This window comes from Entelurus aequoreus, linkage group LG24 (genome assembly GCF_033978785.1).
Source record: "Entelurus aequoreus isolate RoL-2023_Sb linkage group LG24, RoL_Eaeq_v1.1, whole genome shotgun sequence".
NCBI classification, from domain to species: Eukaryota; Metazoa; Chordata; class Actinopteri; order Syngnathiformes; family Syngnathidae; genus Entelurus; species Entelurus aequoreus.
Genome location: NC_084754.1, coordinates 25,031,732 through 25,049,941, shown reverse-complemented (window position 1 = coordinate 25,049,941; position 18,210 = coordinate 25,031,732). Strand labels below are relative to the sequence as shown.

Sequence of the window (18,210 nt, the reverse complement as noted above, 5' to 3'; positions counted from 1 at the left end):
TTACCTGGCCTGAGGTCTGTAGCTGTTAAGGATCTGGTAAGCTCTGATCAGGTCCAGTTTCCCATGGCCCTGCTCAAACATATTGACCCCTGGCAGCCTGCGGGCCGAGGCAATCAGAGCCTGTTTCATGGAGGCTGGGTTCACCAACTTCCGATTCAGCACAGTGCTGGAGGAAGATGAGGCGGAGTAGGGTCAGTGTACAAATAAACTCATATGGTGTCAGATTCAAGGTATGTTATGTTATGTTAAAAATGAAAAATTGCAAGTGTGTTAATCACTAGAGAGTTGGGTGTTACATCACACGCTAGATCATTAACAACTGACACCAGAATCTTTCACATTACTTAGTGCAGGGGTCGGCAACCCGCGGCTCCGGAGCCGCATGCGGCTCCTTGACCACTCTGATGCGGCTCGGCTACATACATGCCGACCCCCCCGATTTTCCCAGGAGACTTATGGATCTCAGTGTCTCTCATAGATTACTCCCAGGGAAAAAATAATCTTATTTACACTCTTAATACTAAATAAAGGGCGTGCCCTAATTGCACTGCAGTAATTGTCCTCTACAGCATTTACATACAGCGTGCCAGTCCAGCCACATGTTGCATGTTGTTATTACTTGCACACACAGGAGACAGCAAAGCATACTTACTCATCAGCCACACAGCTTACACTGACGGTAGCCCTATCAAACAACTTTAACATTGTTACGTTACAAATATGCGCCACACTGTGAACCCACACCAAAAAAGAATGAAAAACACATTTCTGGAGAACATCCCACCGTAACACAACATAAACACAACACAACCATTACCCAGAATCCCATGCAGCCCTAAGTCTTCCGGTCTACATTATACACCCCCGCTACCACCAAATCCCCCCACACATCAACCCCCCCCCCCTCTCCGTGCATTGGTTGAGCGGAAGAGTTAGGGCTGCATGGGATTCTGGGTATTGGTACCGTCAGTGTAAGATGTGTGGCTGCTGAGTTAGTACGCCTTGCTGTCACTTACGTGACCAAGCTGAAACTGCATTCTACGTGTGGTCGAGCAGGTACACTGTTAGGGCAGGCTGTAGAGGGCGCCAAATGCAGTGTCATCACGCTCTGGTATTCGGGAGTCTCCCGGGAAAAATGAGACGGTTGGCAAGTATGACGCTATCAAGCGCCATTCATTCAAAACTCGCGGGCTGCACTAACATCAAATTTCCACATTAAAGTGCGTGCCGGTGCGTGTGTCGGAGACCCCTGGTTAACATAGCACAAAGCATTTAAGCTTTGTATGCGGTGTTTTTCATTTTAAATTTAACATTTTTTTTTGTGGCTCCCATTACTTTCTTTAATTTGTGAAACTTGCCAAAATGGCTCTTTGAGTGGTAAAGGTTGCCGACCCCTGACTTAGTGGAAGACACTATTACACACAGTGGGAAATATGTATTTGATCTCCCAATTATTATGTAAGTTCACCCCATTACAAATACATAAACAAACAAAAAACAATGAACAAGTTTTAGGGATTCATTTATGGATTGAATTACATAACAGTTTTATCCCCAGGCAAACGTTTTTGAGACAGTAGTTTGGCAACTTTAAGTTTCAGCTACCCCCAAAGATTTTTTAATGCAATTGTGTCCGTAGATGGGTTTGGACATTCCAGGACCTTCATGTGTTTTTTTCTTGAGTCACTCCAATCATGCCTTAACAGTACGTTTTTGGTCTTGTCAAGCTTAATCTGTCTAGATGGCAGTTTATGATGCACCTTTTGAATTGTTTAATGTTAATCCTTACATTTTTAATCATTTGTTTGTAATCAGGTTGTCATTGAAGAGACATTTCTTTGAACTGGGCTTCCATGAAGAAATCAAGGTTGAAATGAACACAAAAAAGGAAATCCTCACCTGGCCAGAAGTGTGACAGCTCCAGCCACCACAGGAGAGGCCACACTAGTGCCGGACAGAGACCGGCATCCTTCCTTCATCCCTGACCCCCGAACACCAGAACCATAAGTGACAATGTCTGGCTTCACCCTGCCGTAGCCCCCAGGCAGCTCCTGCACACAGAATGAGACAGATAGTACAGTAAAGAGAAAAACCCTTTCAGTGATTTTTTTTGCAATGGTAATGACAAAAAAAACCCTGCACATCTTATGTTGCATCTACATTGAACTAACAAGATTGCAGGAAACCAAATCATCAGGGGTAAAGAGTAGATTACATGGGTGACGTCTGAGGCATCACAAGCTCATTGGTAGACTACAAATTAAATGTTCAAATCTGAAAACTATTTATTTCAGATTATCAGGAATCAGTGATTTTGCAGAAACTCACCCAGGTGGTCATGCCTCTGGATGAAAACCTTGCGATGTTGTCCTCAAAATCGATCCCACCGACTCCAATTACATCCATTTGGTCTGCTGGGTTATTAAGGGTTCTGAAAAAAAGAGATGGATGTTACACAGACAAGCACAAACTGCTGGTTTAGAATGTGGCATTGATCATTCCGGCATTGGGTATTGTGATCATCATGAGAATTATATTAACCTATATAGGGCCTTATCTACGAAAGGTTTGTATATATTAAAACAGATGCAACTTGATACCACACGCAAAGCTTATCTACTAAGTTTGTGCTCAGAGGAATGTGTCTCTTAAATGAGCAAAATAGCACAACCCATTTAGCATGTCTGTCTTCATGTTAAGTATAAGCAGAATACGGTTGGAATCTTTAGGCACAACTTGATTCAAGTCTATTCTATTCTTGGGGGTAACAATTTGATTCAGAACCGATTCTCGATACCAAACGGTTCTCGATTCAAAATCAATACATTTTTAATAACGTTGAGTGCCAATTCTATGACTGATTACATTCCTCCATAAAATATACAAACAGCTCTGATAAAGTTTTATTTTACTTTAGAGAAAACTGTTTTCAATACAATTCTACTCAAAAATTTAATAAAGTCAAATACAAATAAGGCAACAAGAGAAGTATGCAACATTTCTCTTCTCTAAAGTAAATCTACACAGCAGATATTATTTACGGTATATTATTATTACTAACTGCAGACTTCATGAGAGCCAACAAACATAATAAAACAGCACTTAATGTACAGGGTCTGCTGTCATTAGAATGCTGATTAATATAATTTTGTAATAGTCCCGTCTAGATGAAGAATGACTGAAGAATGTGAAGAAAAGGGGGTGGAACCAAGTGTCTTTTCGTGTTGTTCTTGCCATTTACAGGTCTAAATTGGCTGTCAAATTGTACCAACTTGTCGGAAAATGTCCTCATCCTTCTACTATGCAGGAGAGAGGCATGATTTATGATCTACAATAAACTTCCACAAGCAAGGAAGCGAGAAAAGCAGCTTACCACTCGATGTTAATATAAGCACACAAGCTCATGATCACAGCGCTGCTATAAATAGTTAATATGCCTTAGTGCATATAATAACAATATCACAAATACTTGGTTAATACTCAAGTCACGAAATGTAAATGGAGTATTGGCGGTTTTTAGATAGTTATTTATTGGGTTTTATGGGCAGAAGAGAGGACCTCCCATCAGCTCCGCTGTAAAAATGGGTTATACTAATTCAAGTTTATTTACGGGTAAAAGTGCATTAAAAAAAAAAATACATCCGTCGTCATGTCTCTCAATGATTGTGAACAATAGGCAAAATCCCCCCAAAAAGTGCAGTTCCCCTTTAAGGGCTGATTTGGACACAGCAAGCATTGTCCCTGCTTTAAATGCCATTCCTTTTGTCATATAGGACATATATTATCACAATATGGTGATGAGATATACATAGTTTTAAAACATCTCCTGTACGAAAAAAACATGCATAATGTTTCTTTCACTTGCAGTTTGTGCTTGCGTCTCCAAGAGCTAAAAAGTGTTTCATTATAGATCATATAGAATGCCCATAGAAAGTGACACATATTATAGTTGTCTGCTGCATGTTTCAAAGCATAGCAAAACGTCACAGATAGGACGTCACATGAATGTGGCGTAAAATGACTGTCTCCATGGTGACAGCTGCTTAGTACACGCAAAAACTAATTTAAATAGGGTGGTGGTCTGCACTCTTGTACATGTTATCATTTGCGCACGCAGTCTTAGTAGATCACCTGCAACACGCCCACTAATAGTACACGAACTACACGCAATGTTATAGTTTTCCCACACTATTTAGCACTTGCAATTTAGTGCTTTGTAGTTCAGGCACTTAGTGTTTTAGCTCAACAAACATGTTTTTTGTTGAATTTCAGTGTTTACCTAACCATTATATTAGGTGGTCGCCCTGTCCCCCCAATGGACATGCAGAGAAACATACCCATACAGTGGTCCATCATTTCCAATAGCAGAGATCATGATCACTTTGTTAGCAGTGAGCTCCCACACCTGCCAATCAATACAGAAAGGTAACACATTAAGGAGGCAACGTTCCCCAACAACATTTTTTAAATGTCACACACTTGGAGAACTACAGCAATACACTATTTTTAATCACTTAGGTATCTAGGTAATGGATGTTATAGCAGCTTACTGACATACTCTATCCTTCGAGCTAAATTAATTTGAATAATTCCTAATAACCTTTAGGATATGTTTGCTGTGCTTAATGTAGTACATTTAGAAATAAATTATTTGTATATATTACTACTACCTTTACTGCCCTCTTGTGTACTGTTAACGCATACATAAATAACACTTATTACTTACTTAAATACTTGACTATTTTTACTGATATATGTTTTCAACCCACAGACAACTGTGAGACCTCGCAAGTGTCCGACCTTATCAACAAAGGGGTGATCCATGAAGTCGGGGCCACCAATGCTGAGGTTGAGAACATCAATCTTTTTCAAGATGGCATAGTTAAAGGCATCCAGGAACCATGAAGTGTAAGACACCTGGGTGGTGAGAAGAAAATAACACATACTATCCTTGATTGGATTTCATTGATTTGGCTGTGGAAGATGATTAGTATGACTATTGTCAACTGCATGGTCAATCATAAAGATATCTACATATGGAAATTCACAGATATTTTTAACCATCTCTTTTTCAGGATCATATGTGAACTATATTATAAAGCCTTGTACCTGGTTGTTAGTGAACACTCTGAAGATGTGCAGCTCTGAGTCAGGGGCAAAACCCTGACACTCTCTCATACTGGCTATCACTCCAGCTACAAATGTCCCATGACCCAGGCCTGTAAGAAAGAAAGAAAGACAGATTCAATCTGTCTCTCTCCCACACCATCCCTATTTGAAAAAATTGTACACTTCTTTCGCACTATAATAAAATTAAATCTGTGATACTAAAACACATACAGTAGATGTGTCTTCATCATCAAAACCATCATTACTGTATATTTGTTTGTCCTACTAACCATCATCTAGTGTCTTCTCATTGGTCCAGTTAGTCCTTTCCTTTACATTCTTGAAATGGGGGTGTTTCTCACTCAGGCCTGTATCAAACACGGCCACCTTCACACCAGAACCTGCACACAGACATCAATAATAACCTTACATTTTTATGTGTCACATGGTTGCCAAGTCTCTCTAAACAAAAGCATGCAGACACACTTATTCACTCATCAATCAATCAAATCAGGAGTTGGAATATACAACAACATTTCTCCTGAATTTTAATATTTTATCTTGCCAGTAATTTTTTGATAATTGTAGGCAAACAACTGTAGGACAAAAAATTGTGGAGGACCCTTTTATATTCTAGAACTGTGACCAAAAAACCATGCACCAAACCCTGACTTTAAACACATCAAACACATTTGAATTTAACTACCTCACAAATATTCTTCTGGAAAAACAGTAAAACAAATCATAGGCATTCCAACATCTTGAAGAAAGTCTTACGAGAAAGGTGAATGTTGTTATATTATTTATATTTTATAAATATTTTCCATTGTTTATATGTATATTCTGATTGTCACATTTATATTTTTTTAGTTACATTCGTATTTCCTGTATGTGCAGTGATCACATGCCCAACTAATATTGTCTATATAGTGTACTTAAAACGCTTCAGGCATACCTGTGTGTCCCATCTGCCACAGTACGTCTGCCTGCAAAATCTGGGCTACATGACGGGGGATGGCACGCAGCAGCCGCCGACTAGAGTGGCGCCCGGTTGCATGCCAAAAAGTAGAGCAAAGTGACAGACTGGTCCTTCTGAAAGTCCGTGATGATTGCCATTTCTGCGTCCTGTGGGTGATGTTACGCGGCACAGCGGTTTCAGGTGCTGGAGACAGAAGATGCAAAGAGTTGTTAAAAGCAGAGATATAATTTTGTCTATAGACATTACATTAAACAATTTTTGAGTTAGAAGCGGTGCACAGGGCGGGCCCAGAAAGACAACGAATCACACTCACATTCACACTTATGGAAAATGTTATCTCCAATTACCTGACATACATGTTTTTAGATTATGGGAGAAAAACCGTAAAAAACTCACGTGCATAAATTTTAAATGTATTATTTTACTATACATCTATCCATGTTGAATTAAATTTAAATCCATATTTCTGGTTTCATTTTATTAAATAATAATAATAATAAGGCTGCCAATAGTCAACAATCATTCAAATCTATGGCATTTTTAAGTGAAATAAACGGATGATGACATTAGGGATGATACTCGAAACCGGTTTTCCCGGTTGTTCGATAAGAAAAGAACCGAGTCCTCGGACTCGAATCCCTTTTTGAGAACCGGTACCCGTTATCGAGACCACTATAGTAAAGAAAAAGAGTTGGTTCTTTATTCGTATCCCTCTGAACGAATCCCGTCCCGACCAGAAATGCTCCGTGTGACATCGCAAGAAATGGCGTCACGTAGCTCAGTCATTAGGCGCAGATAGCGAAAGCAGGAAAAAAATGGACGGGAAAAAGCGCTCCAATGTGTAATAAAGTTCAAAACAAAAGGTATAATCCAATGAATAACTTTACTGAGAGATTTGAGCAAACACATGAAGAACACTTTTACGACCAACCGGAAACATAGCAACGCACCTCCTTTACGGCAGCTGTCGCAACGTTCTTAAAGCAACCGCAGCACATACATATATGACATCTCCCTTTTTTAACTTTTGTTTTTCTTTCCTTGTAAACAAAACAAAATCACACTGTATATGTGTTGTCTGTCTAATTATAAATAATGCAGACGAGGCGTGTTGGCTGAGTTCTTGACGTTTACTTTCACAGCGTGCTCATTCTTAGCTGCCGGGTGACGATATGCAACACTTTTCGGGGCTACCGCGCATGCTCGTCACTCCCGTTGCATGCTGGGTAGTGTAGTTGTTATATTCCCTAGCTCAGGGGTCGGCAACCTTTACCACTCAAAGAGCCATTTTGGCAAGTTTCACAAATTAAAGAAAATAATGGGAGCCACAAAAAAATTTTTTTAAACTTAAAACGTAAAACACCGCATACAAAGCTTAAATGCTTTGTGCTATGTTAACCAGGGGTCTCAGACACACGCACCGGCACGCACTTTAATGTGGAAATTTGATGTTAGTGCGGCCCGCAAGTTTTGAATGAATGGCGCTTGATAGCGTCATACTTGCCAACCCTCTCATTTTTTCCGGGAGACTCACAAATATCAGGGCGTGATGGCACTGCTTTTGGCGCCCTCTACAGCCTGCTCAAACAGTGTACCTGCTCGACCACATGTTGAATGCAGTTTCAGCTTGCTCACGTAAGTGACAGCAAGGCGTACTAGGTCAGCAGCCACACATCTTACACTGACGGTAGCCTTATAAAACAACTTTAACACTGTTACGTTACAAATATGCGCCACACTTTGAACCCACACCAAAAAAGAATGACAAACAAATTTCTGGAGAACATCTGCACTGTAACACAACATAAACACAACACAACCAATACCCAGAATCCCATGCAGCCCTAACTCTTCCGCTCAACCAACGCACGGAGGGGGGCGGTGGTGGTTGATGTGTGGGGGGATTTGGTGGTAGCGGGGGTGTATAATCTAGACCGGAAGAGTTAGGGCTGCATGGGATTCTGGGTATTGGTTGTGTTGTGTTTATGTTGTGTTACAGTGCAGATGTTCTCCAGAAATGTGTTTTTCATTCTTTTTTGGTGTGGGTTCACAGTGTGGCGCATATTTGTAACGTAACAGTGTTAAAGTTGTTTGATACGGCTACCGTCAGTGTAAGCTGTGTGGCTGATGACTAAGTATGCTTTGCTGTCTCCTATGTGTGCAAGTAAAAGCTACATACAACATGTGGCCGGGCTGGCACGCTGTTTGTAAATGCTATAGAGAACAATTACTACAGTGCTATTAGGGCACTCCCTTAATTCAGTAATTAGAGTGAAAATAGGATTATATTTTCCCTGGGAGTTATCTAGGAGAGGCACTGAGATCCATAAGTCTCCTGGTAAAATCGGGGGTGGGGGGTCGGCAAGTATGCAGCTGAGCCGCATCAGAGTGGTCAAAGAGCTGCATGCGGCTCCGGAGCCGCGGGTTGCCGACCCCTGCCCTAGCTCATAACATCTTTCCCCCTATAAAGAAATAATGTTAACTCAATAAAGTGTATTTCTTTTTTTAGCTTTAACTTTTCATTTTTTAGCATTGTAACCACATTTGCAAATAACTTTTCTCTTCATAGAATTTTCTTTTAATAAAGAAATAAAGTGCAAAAATGTCAAAGCATCATAACAAACAGTTATGGGCGGCGTGGCGAAGTTGGTAGAGTGGCTGGGCCAGCAATCGGAGGGTTGCTGGTTACTGGGGTTCAATCCCCACCTTCTACCATCCTAGTCACGACCGTTGTGTCCTTGGGCAAGACACTTCACCCTTGCTCCTGATGGCTGCTGGTTAGCGCCTTGCATGGCAGCTCCCGCCATCAGTGTGTGAATGTGTGTGTGAATGGGTGAATATGGAAATACTGTCAAAGCGCTTTGAGTACCTTGAAGGTAGAAAAGCGCTACACAAGTATAACCCATTTATCATTTATTTATTTATGTCAAATAGCAGCAGAAGTGCACTTTTTGGAGAGCTGTATTATTTTCAGTTTTGTGCCCAAGGGACTGATATTATTTAACACTATATTATTATTTATACACCTATAGTGATCACAGAGACAGCTTGTTTTTGTGTTACTGTATACATTTGTTTTTCTGAAAAATCCCACTTAATATACTTTGGGTAACAACAGTCAATATTTATTTATTTATTTTATTTTTTTGGGGGGGTAACAGTCAATATTTATTTATTAGATTAAATTGTTTTCTTATATAATAAAAGTGAGCTTTTGTTAAACCAAATATTGTGTGTTTTTTTCCATATACAACAACCTATCTGGACTCGATAAGAGAATCGATAAGGAATCGGTTCGATAAGAGGATTCGATATTAGGCTCGAACTCGATAATTTCTTATCAAACATCATCCCTAGATGACATGTAGTAGTGTATACGGACTGGTCACTAAGTGTCAATAAAGTCACACGGATGTGAATGGTTGTCTGTCTATCTGTGTTGGCCCTGCGATGAGGTGGCAACTTGTCCAGGGTGTACCCTGCCTTCTGCCCGAGTGCAGCTGCAGCCTCCTCGCAATTCCAAAAGGAACACACGGTAGAAAGTGGATGGATAGATGGATGGATGTGCTCTACCAAGTAGACGTGGAAATTCGAAGATAATCATATATTTATAAAAGTAATATAGTCTTATTAAAGTGAACAAAACAAAGATCTGATTTGCTACTTTTTCCACCTAAAAAAGGTTAAACCACACTTTGTGAGTTTCTCGGTTATGGTGCAGCACCAAGAGGACATCAAACTTGACTAAATAGAGAAGGTAAAAGTCAAAGTTTCTGTATGTGAACCAGCGTAAAGATCATTACTTTTGCAAGAGGAGCACTACACCGCCGAGACGAAGCGGTGTGCCCTGGTCCACGCTTTGTTCAATTAGCAGCGGGCGGAAGGCAAGATTGGGTTGGCAATAGGCTTGCGATAGCATGGCGAGCTTCGAATCTGACAGCAGTGCGTTTTAACGAGCCTCGATTACGTTCCCCTTTCAACACTATTAGTAAAATATTCTTGTTTGCAGACAAATTGATTTTATATACAGTAATAAGAGATGCGGGAGCCAAAACACAGCCAGCTGTTTATGTGACATACCAGGAAGCAGCTATAGGGAGCAGCGATTGTTTTCTTGTGACAGTCGAAGTTGAAAGCAGATAGGAATTATTTCTTACTCTCTAAAACTGTTTGTCTGCACACAAGAATCTTTTACTAATATTTAAAGAAGACATGTGAACGCAATCGATCTAGCTTCCCGACGCACCTGTGCAGCAGCCGTAAGCAGGTACTTAACTCGCCTTCCTCTCACGGAGGGGGAAGGGGGGTTCAATATCAAACAATTTGACTCCGAGGTTGATAGTCAAATCAGACTCCTCCGAATCCAACCGTTGAACGTTCGTCTATTTAAAGATAGCCCTATATAATAATAATAATAATAATAATAATGGATTAGATTTTATATCGCGCTTTTCTATTATTACATACTCAAAGCGCTCACAGAGAAGTGGGAACCCATCATTCATTCACACCTGGTGGTGGTAAGCTACATTTGTAGCCTAAGCTGCCCTGGGGTAGACTGACTAATAATATGAAACGTATTCTATTGCGACGCCACCTTTGGGGTCAATATTTGGGACACGCGCAATCACTATAGGCCAGGGAATGCATGAAGATACTAACTATGTTAGGTTGTCGCACGAGGGTTGCTGAAAAAAAAATCACAGGTCAATGAGGAACATGGGGAGACAAGAATGCAAAATGATACCTAAATTAGGATAGAAGCCACTATGTTGCATCCACAAAGGTTCTGAAGTCCTAGGTCTTATAGACTGAGCTACTGCTGCCCCCAAACTAATGAAAGTGAAGTACTTCCACATACATTCCCTTTTCAGATGTTAAAATAAGACTTAAGATGCTAAAATCACTGCAGTTTACTGCAACTTGTAAACTAATACTAGAAATCCTACGGCACTACATTATCACAGTATCATTTCAATGCATACAACAAATGTATAAAGAATGGGGGCAGACACAGAAGTCTTTCATACTGTGTCAGGCACAAGGCTTAGCCTGCTGTTCAGGCAAACCCCACCAGACAAACTCACCTTCTCCCTCAGTGGAAGAGCAAACAGACATTCTCGGTCCCACTTCCCATCCTCCAACATACAAAACAATACATATAACTTACTAGGAATGTATTTTAGGGAACGGAACACTTTGTGTTGCGGAGTGACTCTCTTGATGTAGGGGTGGTCCTCTAACGTCAGCAGATTGCTGGATGAAGCTTGTCTGATGTGGACCAGCTCAAAGTCACTGGGGAAGTCAGAAGCTGGGTTTTCCCTGGGAACAATATGCCACTCCAATGCGCCATCGTTTGCGTTTCGTAGAGCACTGCTTATGTACAGGCTGCGGGCTTTGGCTGAGAAATACCCAATGAATGCCACTATGTACTCTGAAGAGAAAAGAGGGGAATATTGTTTTATGACATAGGTGCAGTTTATACAGTATGCATTGCAGTCCTTCAACATAAAGTCACACAGATTAAGGTTTATTTAGTAGGGATGTTCTGATCAGGGTTTTATGCTGCAGATTCTGATCATCCATGAGTGAGTTCGGCCAACACCAATCACACGTATTACCTGTAAATGTTTCAATGTGCTATTGACAGTTTAACAATATCAACACAACATTCAAACTAATTCCTTATTCTCTTCCACTGAGTGTAATATGTTCAGCCTCGTCCTCCAGTAAAAATGTACTTGATAATGATAGCTAAGATGCAAATAATTGTAGTTTATTTGCTGTAATGGAAGTGATTATTATTAGCTGGAGGCACGGCTACATATTGTGTATGAAGACACAATTAGTTTCTAGCTGCTTGTCAGCCGGGAGACTAAAGATACAGTGTCAGCCAGAGGGAATCAGCGTTTATGATTGGCAATAAAAGGCATTAATTGGCAATTGCAATCACATCCTTTTAACGTAAATCGGCCGACATTGATTGGTGGCCGATAGATCGGTAATACCTTATTATTTAGTTATTTTAAATAAATATATTGTAGAAGTATATAGAGTATTAAGAATACCGCATCTTATAAAACATACTGTGTAAAGTTACTCAGTAATATCCATTGACTTAAATACTAAATGGTACATTCTGCTTGAAAATAAAATGCCGAAAGTAAATAACGTTGCAGAGGGAAACAGAAAATTAAACATCACAAATACCCATCAGGATTTTTTCCCAGATATTTAAGATGGCTATAGGATAATTGAAAAAAATTATAAAAAGTTTGACATTTCTTACCATGTTCTACCACCTTGGATGAGAACCCCAGTTTGAGAGTGAGTTGGGAGTAATTAAAGCTGGGCGACTCCAAGCTTGAGGTGTGATCAGAACCAGATTTACTCTCTGGCAATGGCTCCACCCCTACGACAGGCAGGAACCCTGCAAGCAGCCCCATAAGTATGGAGACCCACACAGACGGTAGGAGCATTTTGCGTAGTGAAACTGCACACATCTTGTGCTCTATATAGGCTAGTAAAACTCAGGCAGCCAGATTGCTGTTTCAGATGGCAACTGAGAGTCTAAAACCTGGATCAGGGAAATCACCATATCAGGTCCGCAGCTCCAAAAGTGAGTCCATACTGAAAATGTTCTGAGGAGCTAAAATAATTTCTTCCTGCGTTTTCTCTCCATGGTGGTAGTCCAAGATGAAGTTCAGTGACAAGGCCAGAGTAGAAACATAGCTGCCATGTTGAGAAAAGTGAAGAAAATCTTTCCAGCAAGGAACAGTGATGGAGGATCAGGTGGCGTCAATCGGTGTTAAACTTTTTCATTCCCAAAATCTGGAAAGAAATGAGAATGAGAACTGTAGCAAAAGTACTGGTACAAAGAAGAAGACTAAGACTAAAACTATCAGTGAAGCAGAGGTATTAATGATAACTACGGTAAAACTACCAGGGGTTAGCATTACCGTTTTAAGTTTAAAAAATTTGAAAAATCATGATTGATAACTGCATTTCGATTAATTTATGGACCGACCAGTGCAAGCTCGCTAGCTTAAATGCTAACATGATTACAAGAGAAATGTTTTTTTTTATTTTTTATTTTAAAAACTTTATTTATAAACTGCAACATTTACAAACAATCGAGAAATAATAATATTCAAATTAAGTACAAAAACAGTACAAATTAGCGCCAGGGGGTTGTAAACTCAATAAAGTAACTAAAATAGAATATATATATATGTATATATATAACATTAGTGCGAAGCCATAGGCTCACACAAGTTCAGTAAATTTTAAATTCATCGTTTTCACAGCTTTTTGGTTGTTAGAGGTAGAGAGTGTTTTAACATAGAGTTCTAATTCTTTTTTAAAGGCACAAACAACAGGTCGGGTATTGAGAAACTTACAATTATGAATATAAAACTTAGCCAATAGTATAATGAGGTTGCAAAGGTAAAATTCCTTTTCAAATTTTTTTTCATACAGTGTAGATCCAAATAGCACATCACTTCATGACAAATTTGGCATGAATATTGTCCAGGATGAAGCGACAGATGCCCTGCCATGGTGATCGAGTGCTTTCACAAGTCCAAAACAGGTGGTAGACAGTCTCTGGATGCATGTTACATAAGGTGCAGGTAACATCAATGTCCTTCTTGTATCTAACCATCACAGTCTTTACAGGGTGATAACGATGAATGATTTTAAAAGATATCTCTTTGACTTTGTTGGTAAGTAAAAACCTGTTAGGAAGAGACCACGTTTTCACCCAGCATATGTCATTCACAACATTATTCCGGAGTGCAATTACATAGGAGACAGACACACAATCATTTTGGAATAAGCTGCGGATTTTTATGTTATTTTTCTGATCAAAGCAAAGTTTCCCCACAAGACTGTCAAGTGGATCATTCACAATTTTTACAGCAGAAAGAGGAGAATTATTACAAGATAAATTAACATTTTTTTCCCATTAAGAAATGACACCCCTATATAAACTTATGTAGACAAAGTGATCGATCTATACACAAAGAAATACAGGAAGGAGGGGTCTATAAGAGGAAGTAAACTCACATAAACCGGAAGTGAAGCAACTTCAAAATAATCTTTTGCAAATTAAAATGGAAGAAGAAACATATTTACACACCTAACTATAAATTATATTATAATTTTTAAAACTATAGCTTTTAGGAAGGCAGGAATGTTTCTTCTATTAAGAAAGTATTATTTTTTAGTAAAACGAAGAGTTTCTTAGAGGTGTGAGATGACTCCTCGAAAATTACTGGCTTTACAGTGGCCAAAAGTATAGAGGAGTTCTGATTTTTCCCGGAAGTGCGTTGCCGGAATACATTTTGAAGGGCAAACGTCATCATTTACTATTGCGCTCGCCGCTACATGTAATATTTCCAAACTATTCAGTGGAAAATAACATTACACCGGCTGTAAAACTGTGAATAAATACCGTCAGTCATTAGATAAGAAGTCCCTTCGTCGTTAAAAAGAGCAAACAGTCGTAATTAGATGCAAGGATCCGTACAAGATCCACAAGTCTCAGTGGAGTACAGTAGAAAGAGTACAGTAGAAAGAGTAATGAGACATCTTCCCCGACTTTCTGAACATCGTAATTTTTCAACCCACCCCATTCTACACATTGAAAGAATTTAAATTATAAGAATCTCGAAAGCTATGACCACTTTGTTTTATTGTGTGACGTTTGTGTTTATCCGTATAAAGCCAGTGGACATTGTGTTGTCAAACCAGGGTAGAGTAATGGACTCTCAGAAATGATCCGACCCAAGTTTAACACCCTGTATAATCACGAAAACAAATATAATGTCATTTCAGCACACTATAACTGTAAGGCAGGATTCGGAGAATGATGTTTTAATGTTGCTTTACTTTGGTTTTATGAGTCCGGGTGAGAGAAATTAGTACTATTTTTAACAATACCACTACTATCAAAGTTCTTCAACCAAGCACATCAAGTTAATGCAAATATTTTATTGTGTGTGCATAACTACTTTTTAAGCACAGTCAACAATACTGTGATAAAGATAACCGTGATAGTTTTGGTCACAATAACCATGATGTGAAATTTCCATATCATTACATCCTTACAGTGACGCATAAGAAACGCAAACATGCAAAATAGTGGGTTTTCTAACAGTGAGTCTATTTTAGTTATTTAAAAAAAACAAAAAATGTTGTCAAAAGATTTCAGTGTGTATATAAGTACATGGTTACAATAACCATAATATGAAATTTTCAAATCATTGCATCCCTAATAGCAGATATGTTGGCCTTTGAAATCATGTATCATATTTAACTTTGGTCTAAAGTGGCAGATGTGAATGTGAAAATATGATTATAATGTCTTAAAAACATGTCTTAACATATATATAATGTTGTGTCTGTCATTTGTATGAAATAGCTATGGTGTCAATAGCAGGGATGAGGCTGTGTTACATTGCAAGTTTTGCTACCTGGACTGAGGCGGGGTCAACCCTGTCAGTAGAAACACAAGTACACACCCAAAATGACACAATGTTATACATAGTTAAACAAACCCATTAGGACAAAGGCCCCATACACGACACAAACTGGCCAAATTCAGCACATGAAAACCAGCTCTCTACTGACTAAGGATGCTTTCTTACAAAGCACTGTTGTTTTTCCCCCCAAATATACACATTCTTTTTAGCTCTGCAAAATAAACAGCATTTTATTCTTTCTCTGTGAATATCAGGGTCTCTACAGGTTCTAACAAGTCGAAATTAGGACTTTTTAAGACCACAATTAATATAATTTAAGACCATTTTACATCCATATGGACAAAAAAGTACAGAGGACCAAAATGAATTGTAGGTATATGAATTCATTTACTGCTCTTTCACAATGGAAACCAAAATGGTTAAACTAATTAAATACACCAGAAGACTATCTATCCATCCATCCATCTTCTACCGCCTTTTCCTTTTGGGGTCGCGGGGGGTGCTGGAGCCTATCTCAGCTGCATTCGGGCAGTAGTAGTACACCCTGGACAAGTCGCCACCTCATCGCAGGGCCAACACAGATAGACAGACAACATTCACACACTAGGGACCATTTAGTGTTGCCAATCAACCTATCCCCAGGTGCATGTCTTTGGAGGTGGGACGAAGCCGGAGTACTATGTTAAACTAATTTTTTAAAAAATATGAGCAAACATAACAGCAATTTTTCAGATATGCCATAGGACTGTTCTCTCACAAAAGGTGCAGTGTGCTTCATATCACATGTTTTCTTTCATGTAACAACAACAACCAGAATGTCAGCAATGGTAAAGCCCAACAATATATTGTCGGTGAAAGGGACTGTTAGCATCTCTGTTAAAGCTAAATAGTTAATTTTAGCAGTGGTTTTGTGGCTGTCAGAATTGAGCAAACAGATAAAAACATCTACAGTACGCCTACTGTTTCTGCACAAATTTGTAAAAAACAGAGAGTGCGGACAGAGCGATTGTCTAGAAAGAAAGAAGGCGATTATGGCTTGCAAGACACAAACAGAATTTGGATGCGAATAATGTGGATGACATTCAAATTTGCTCAGCTAATTTAGTATCTGATATATATTTTATCAATAAATTTGTACATGTTTTTTGTGACTTTTTTGTAAACATATTGCTCATAAACAAGGACTAGTTTTTATTTAAGCATGACAAAATTACATTTGCGAATCTTTTTTGCTTTCCTCGCCCCACCATAAACAGACAACATTTATAGCTTTTAATGTCAGTTGCTGTATATACCAAGAAAAAAGATTAGGCATGCCAAACTGACCTGAAATTATTGGAATAAATATTAGAAATATAACATATATATATTTTTTAATAGTTTTACTGCTGTGAATACACTAATCCATCCATCAATTTTCTACCGCTTATTCCCTTCGGGGTCGCTGGAGCCTATCTCAGCTACAATCGGGCGGAAGGTGGGGTACACCCTGGACAAGTCGCCACCTCATCGCAGGGCCAACACTAATACCACAGATAAATGAATGTGTGTTTACTGCTCTGCTAAGCTGTAACAACGCACTTATGATTTCAAAACAAGTTATCAAATGCATATGCAATTGTGTACTAATATGAGGCAGTAATCATGAGGTTATAAGTTTTTGTATTTATACAGTACATTGACAGTTGCAAGCGGCCCTCAGAGGGCAATCATAACTGCGATGTGGCCCTGAATGAAAATGAGTGTTCGAGATTAAAGCATGTAGTAATGCAGCAAACATTATATGCAACAATGACAACAACTTCAATGCCAGTTTAAGTAAGAGTGTAATACAAATCTGTACAATGAACAGTGAATAAGTGTTCCGTGATGTATCAAACTTAGGACATATTTAATGGTTATACATGTACATGACATGTTCTATATTCAAAATCAATTGAGAACAATTTGAACAATATGATTCTGCTAGTGATGCTCTTATCAGTATTTATATCGACATCAAATACTATTCCAATAGATTTCAAACAAAACGTTCTATGTCCGGAATGGCTGTATTCACATCGCAAATAATAAAACATATTACAAGGAGAATGAGAGTCTTCTTAGTGTCGCTTTTCAAATGTAAACTTTGGATGTATAACCAAACACTCAATTGTCACATGTATGTATTACATTTTGGGCCAGTTGTGTTGGTACACATTTAACATGCGCACCCTAATTGCTGACACAAATTCAGTCTTATCTTATCCCCTTTATTGGTCTAATGCAGTGGTCAGCAACCCAAAATGTTGAAAGAGCCATATTGGACCAAAAATAAAAAATAAATTATCTGCCTAGAGCCGCAAAATATTAAAAGCCTCATATAAGTCTTATATTGAGGGCAACACATGATGTGTCTGTATTAGCTATGTTAGCCTACTATCAAAATACCTATGTTTCGCAGGCTGACACAAATCTTTGTTGACAGAAATGTAATATTTATTTTACACATTTTACTACATATTTTCTACACATTAGTAAAATGGAGGCTTGTCAATGGGTGAGACAACTCCTGGAAATTACTGGCTTAGATGGCCAAAGGTATAGATCCAAGTCCAAGTTAAAGAAAACGGCAAACTGTCTTCTTCTCATGAATGT

At 38.9% G+C, this 18,210-nt stretch overlaps 1 protein-coding gene across 1 annotated transcript in view; it reads right to left on the bottom strand.

Moving 5' to 3' along the window:
- The window catches only part of LOC133641514 (membrane-bound transcription factor site-1 protease-like), a 47,574-nt gene that overhangs the window by 23,710 nt on the left and 5,654 nt on the right, over positions 1–18,210 (bottom strand). The window contains exons 2-11 of the mRNA XM_062035296.1: positions 12,378–12,919; positions 11,259–11,522; positions 6,065–6,271; positions 5,400–5,510; positions 5,110–5,219; positions 4,801–4,917; positions 4,338–4,405; positions 2,329–2,431; positions 1,900–2,051; positions 5–166 (exon numbers count right to left, since the gene is read on the bottom strand). Coding sequence (XP_061891280.1) covers positions 5–166; positions 1,900–2,051; positions 2,329–2,431; positions 4,338–4,405; positions 4,801–4,917; positions 5,110–5,219; positions 5,400–5,510; positions 6,065–6,271; positions 11,259–11,522; positions 12,378–12,591 — 1,508 coding nt within the window. The 5' untranslated portion in view covers positions 12,592–12,919. The remainder of the gene's footprint in view (positions 1–4; positions 167–1,899; positions 2,052–2,328; positions 2,432–4,337; positions 4,406–4,800; positions 4,918–5,109; positions 5,220–5,399; positions 5,511–6,064; positions 6,272–11,258; positions 11,523–12,377; positions 12,920–18,210) is intronic.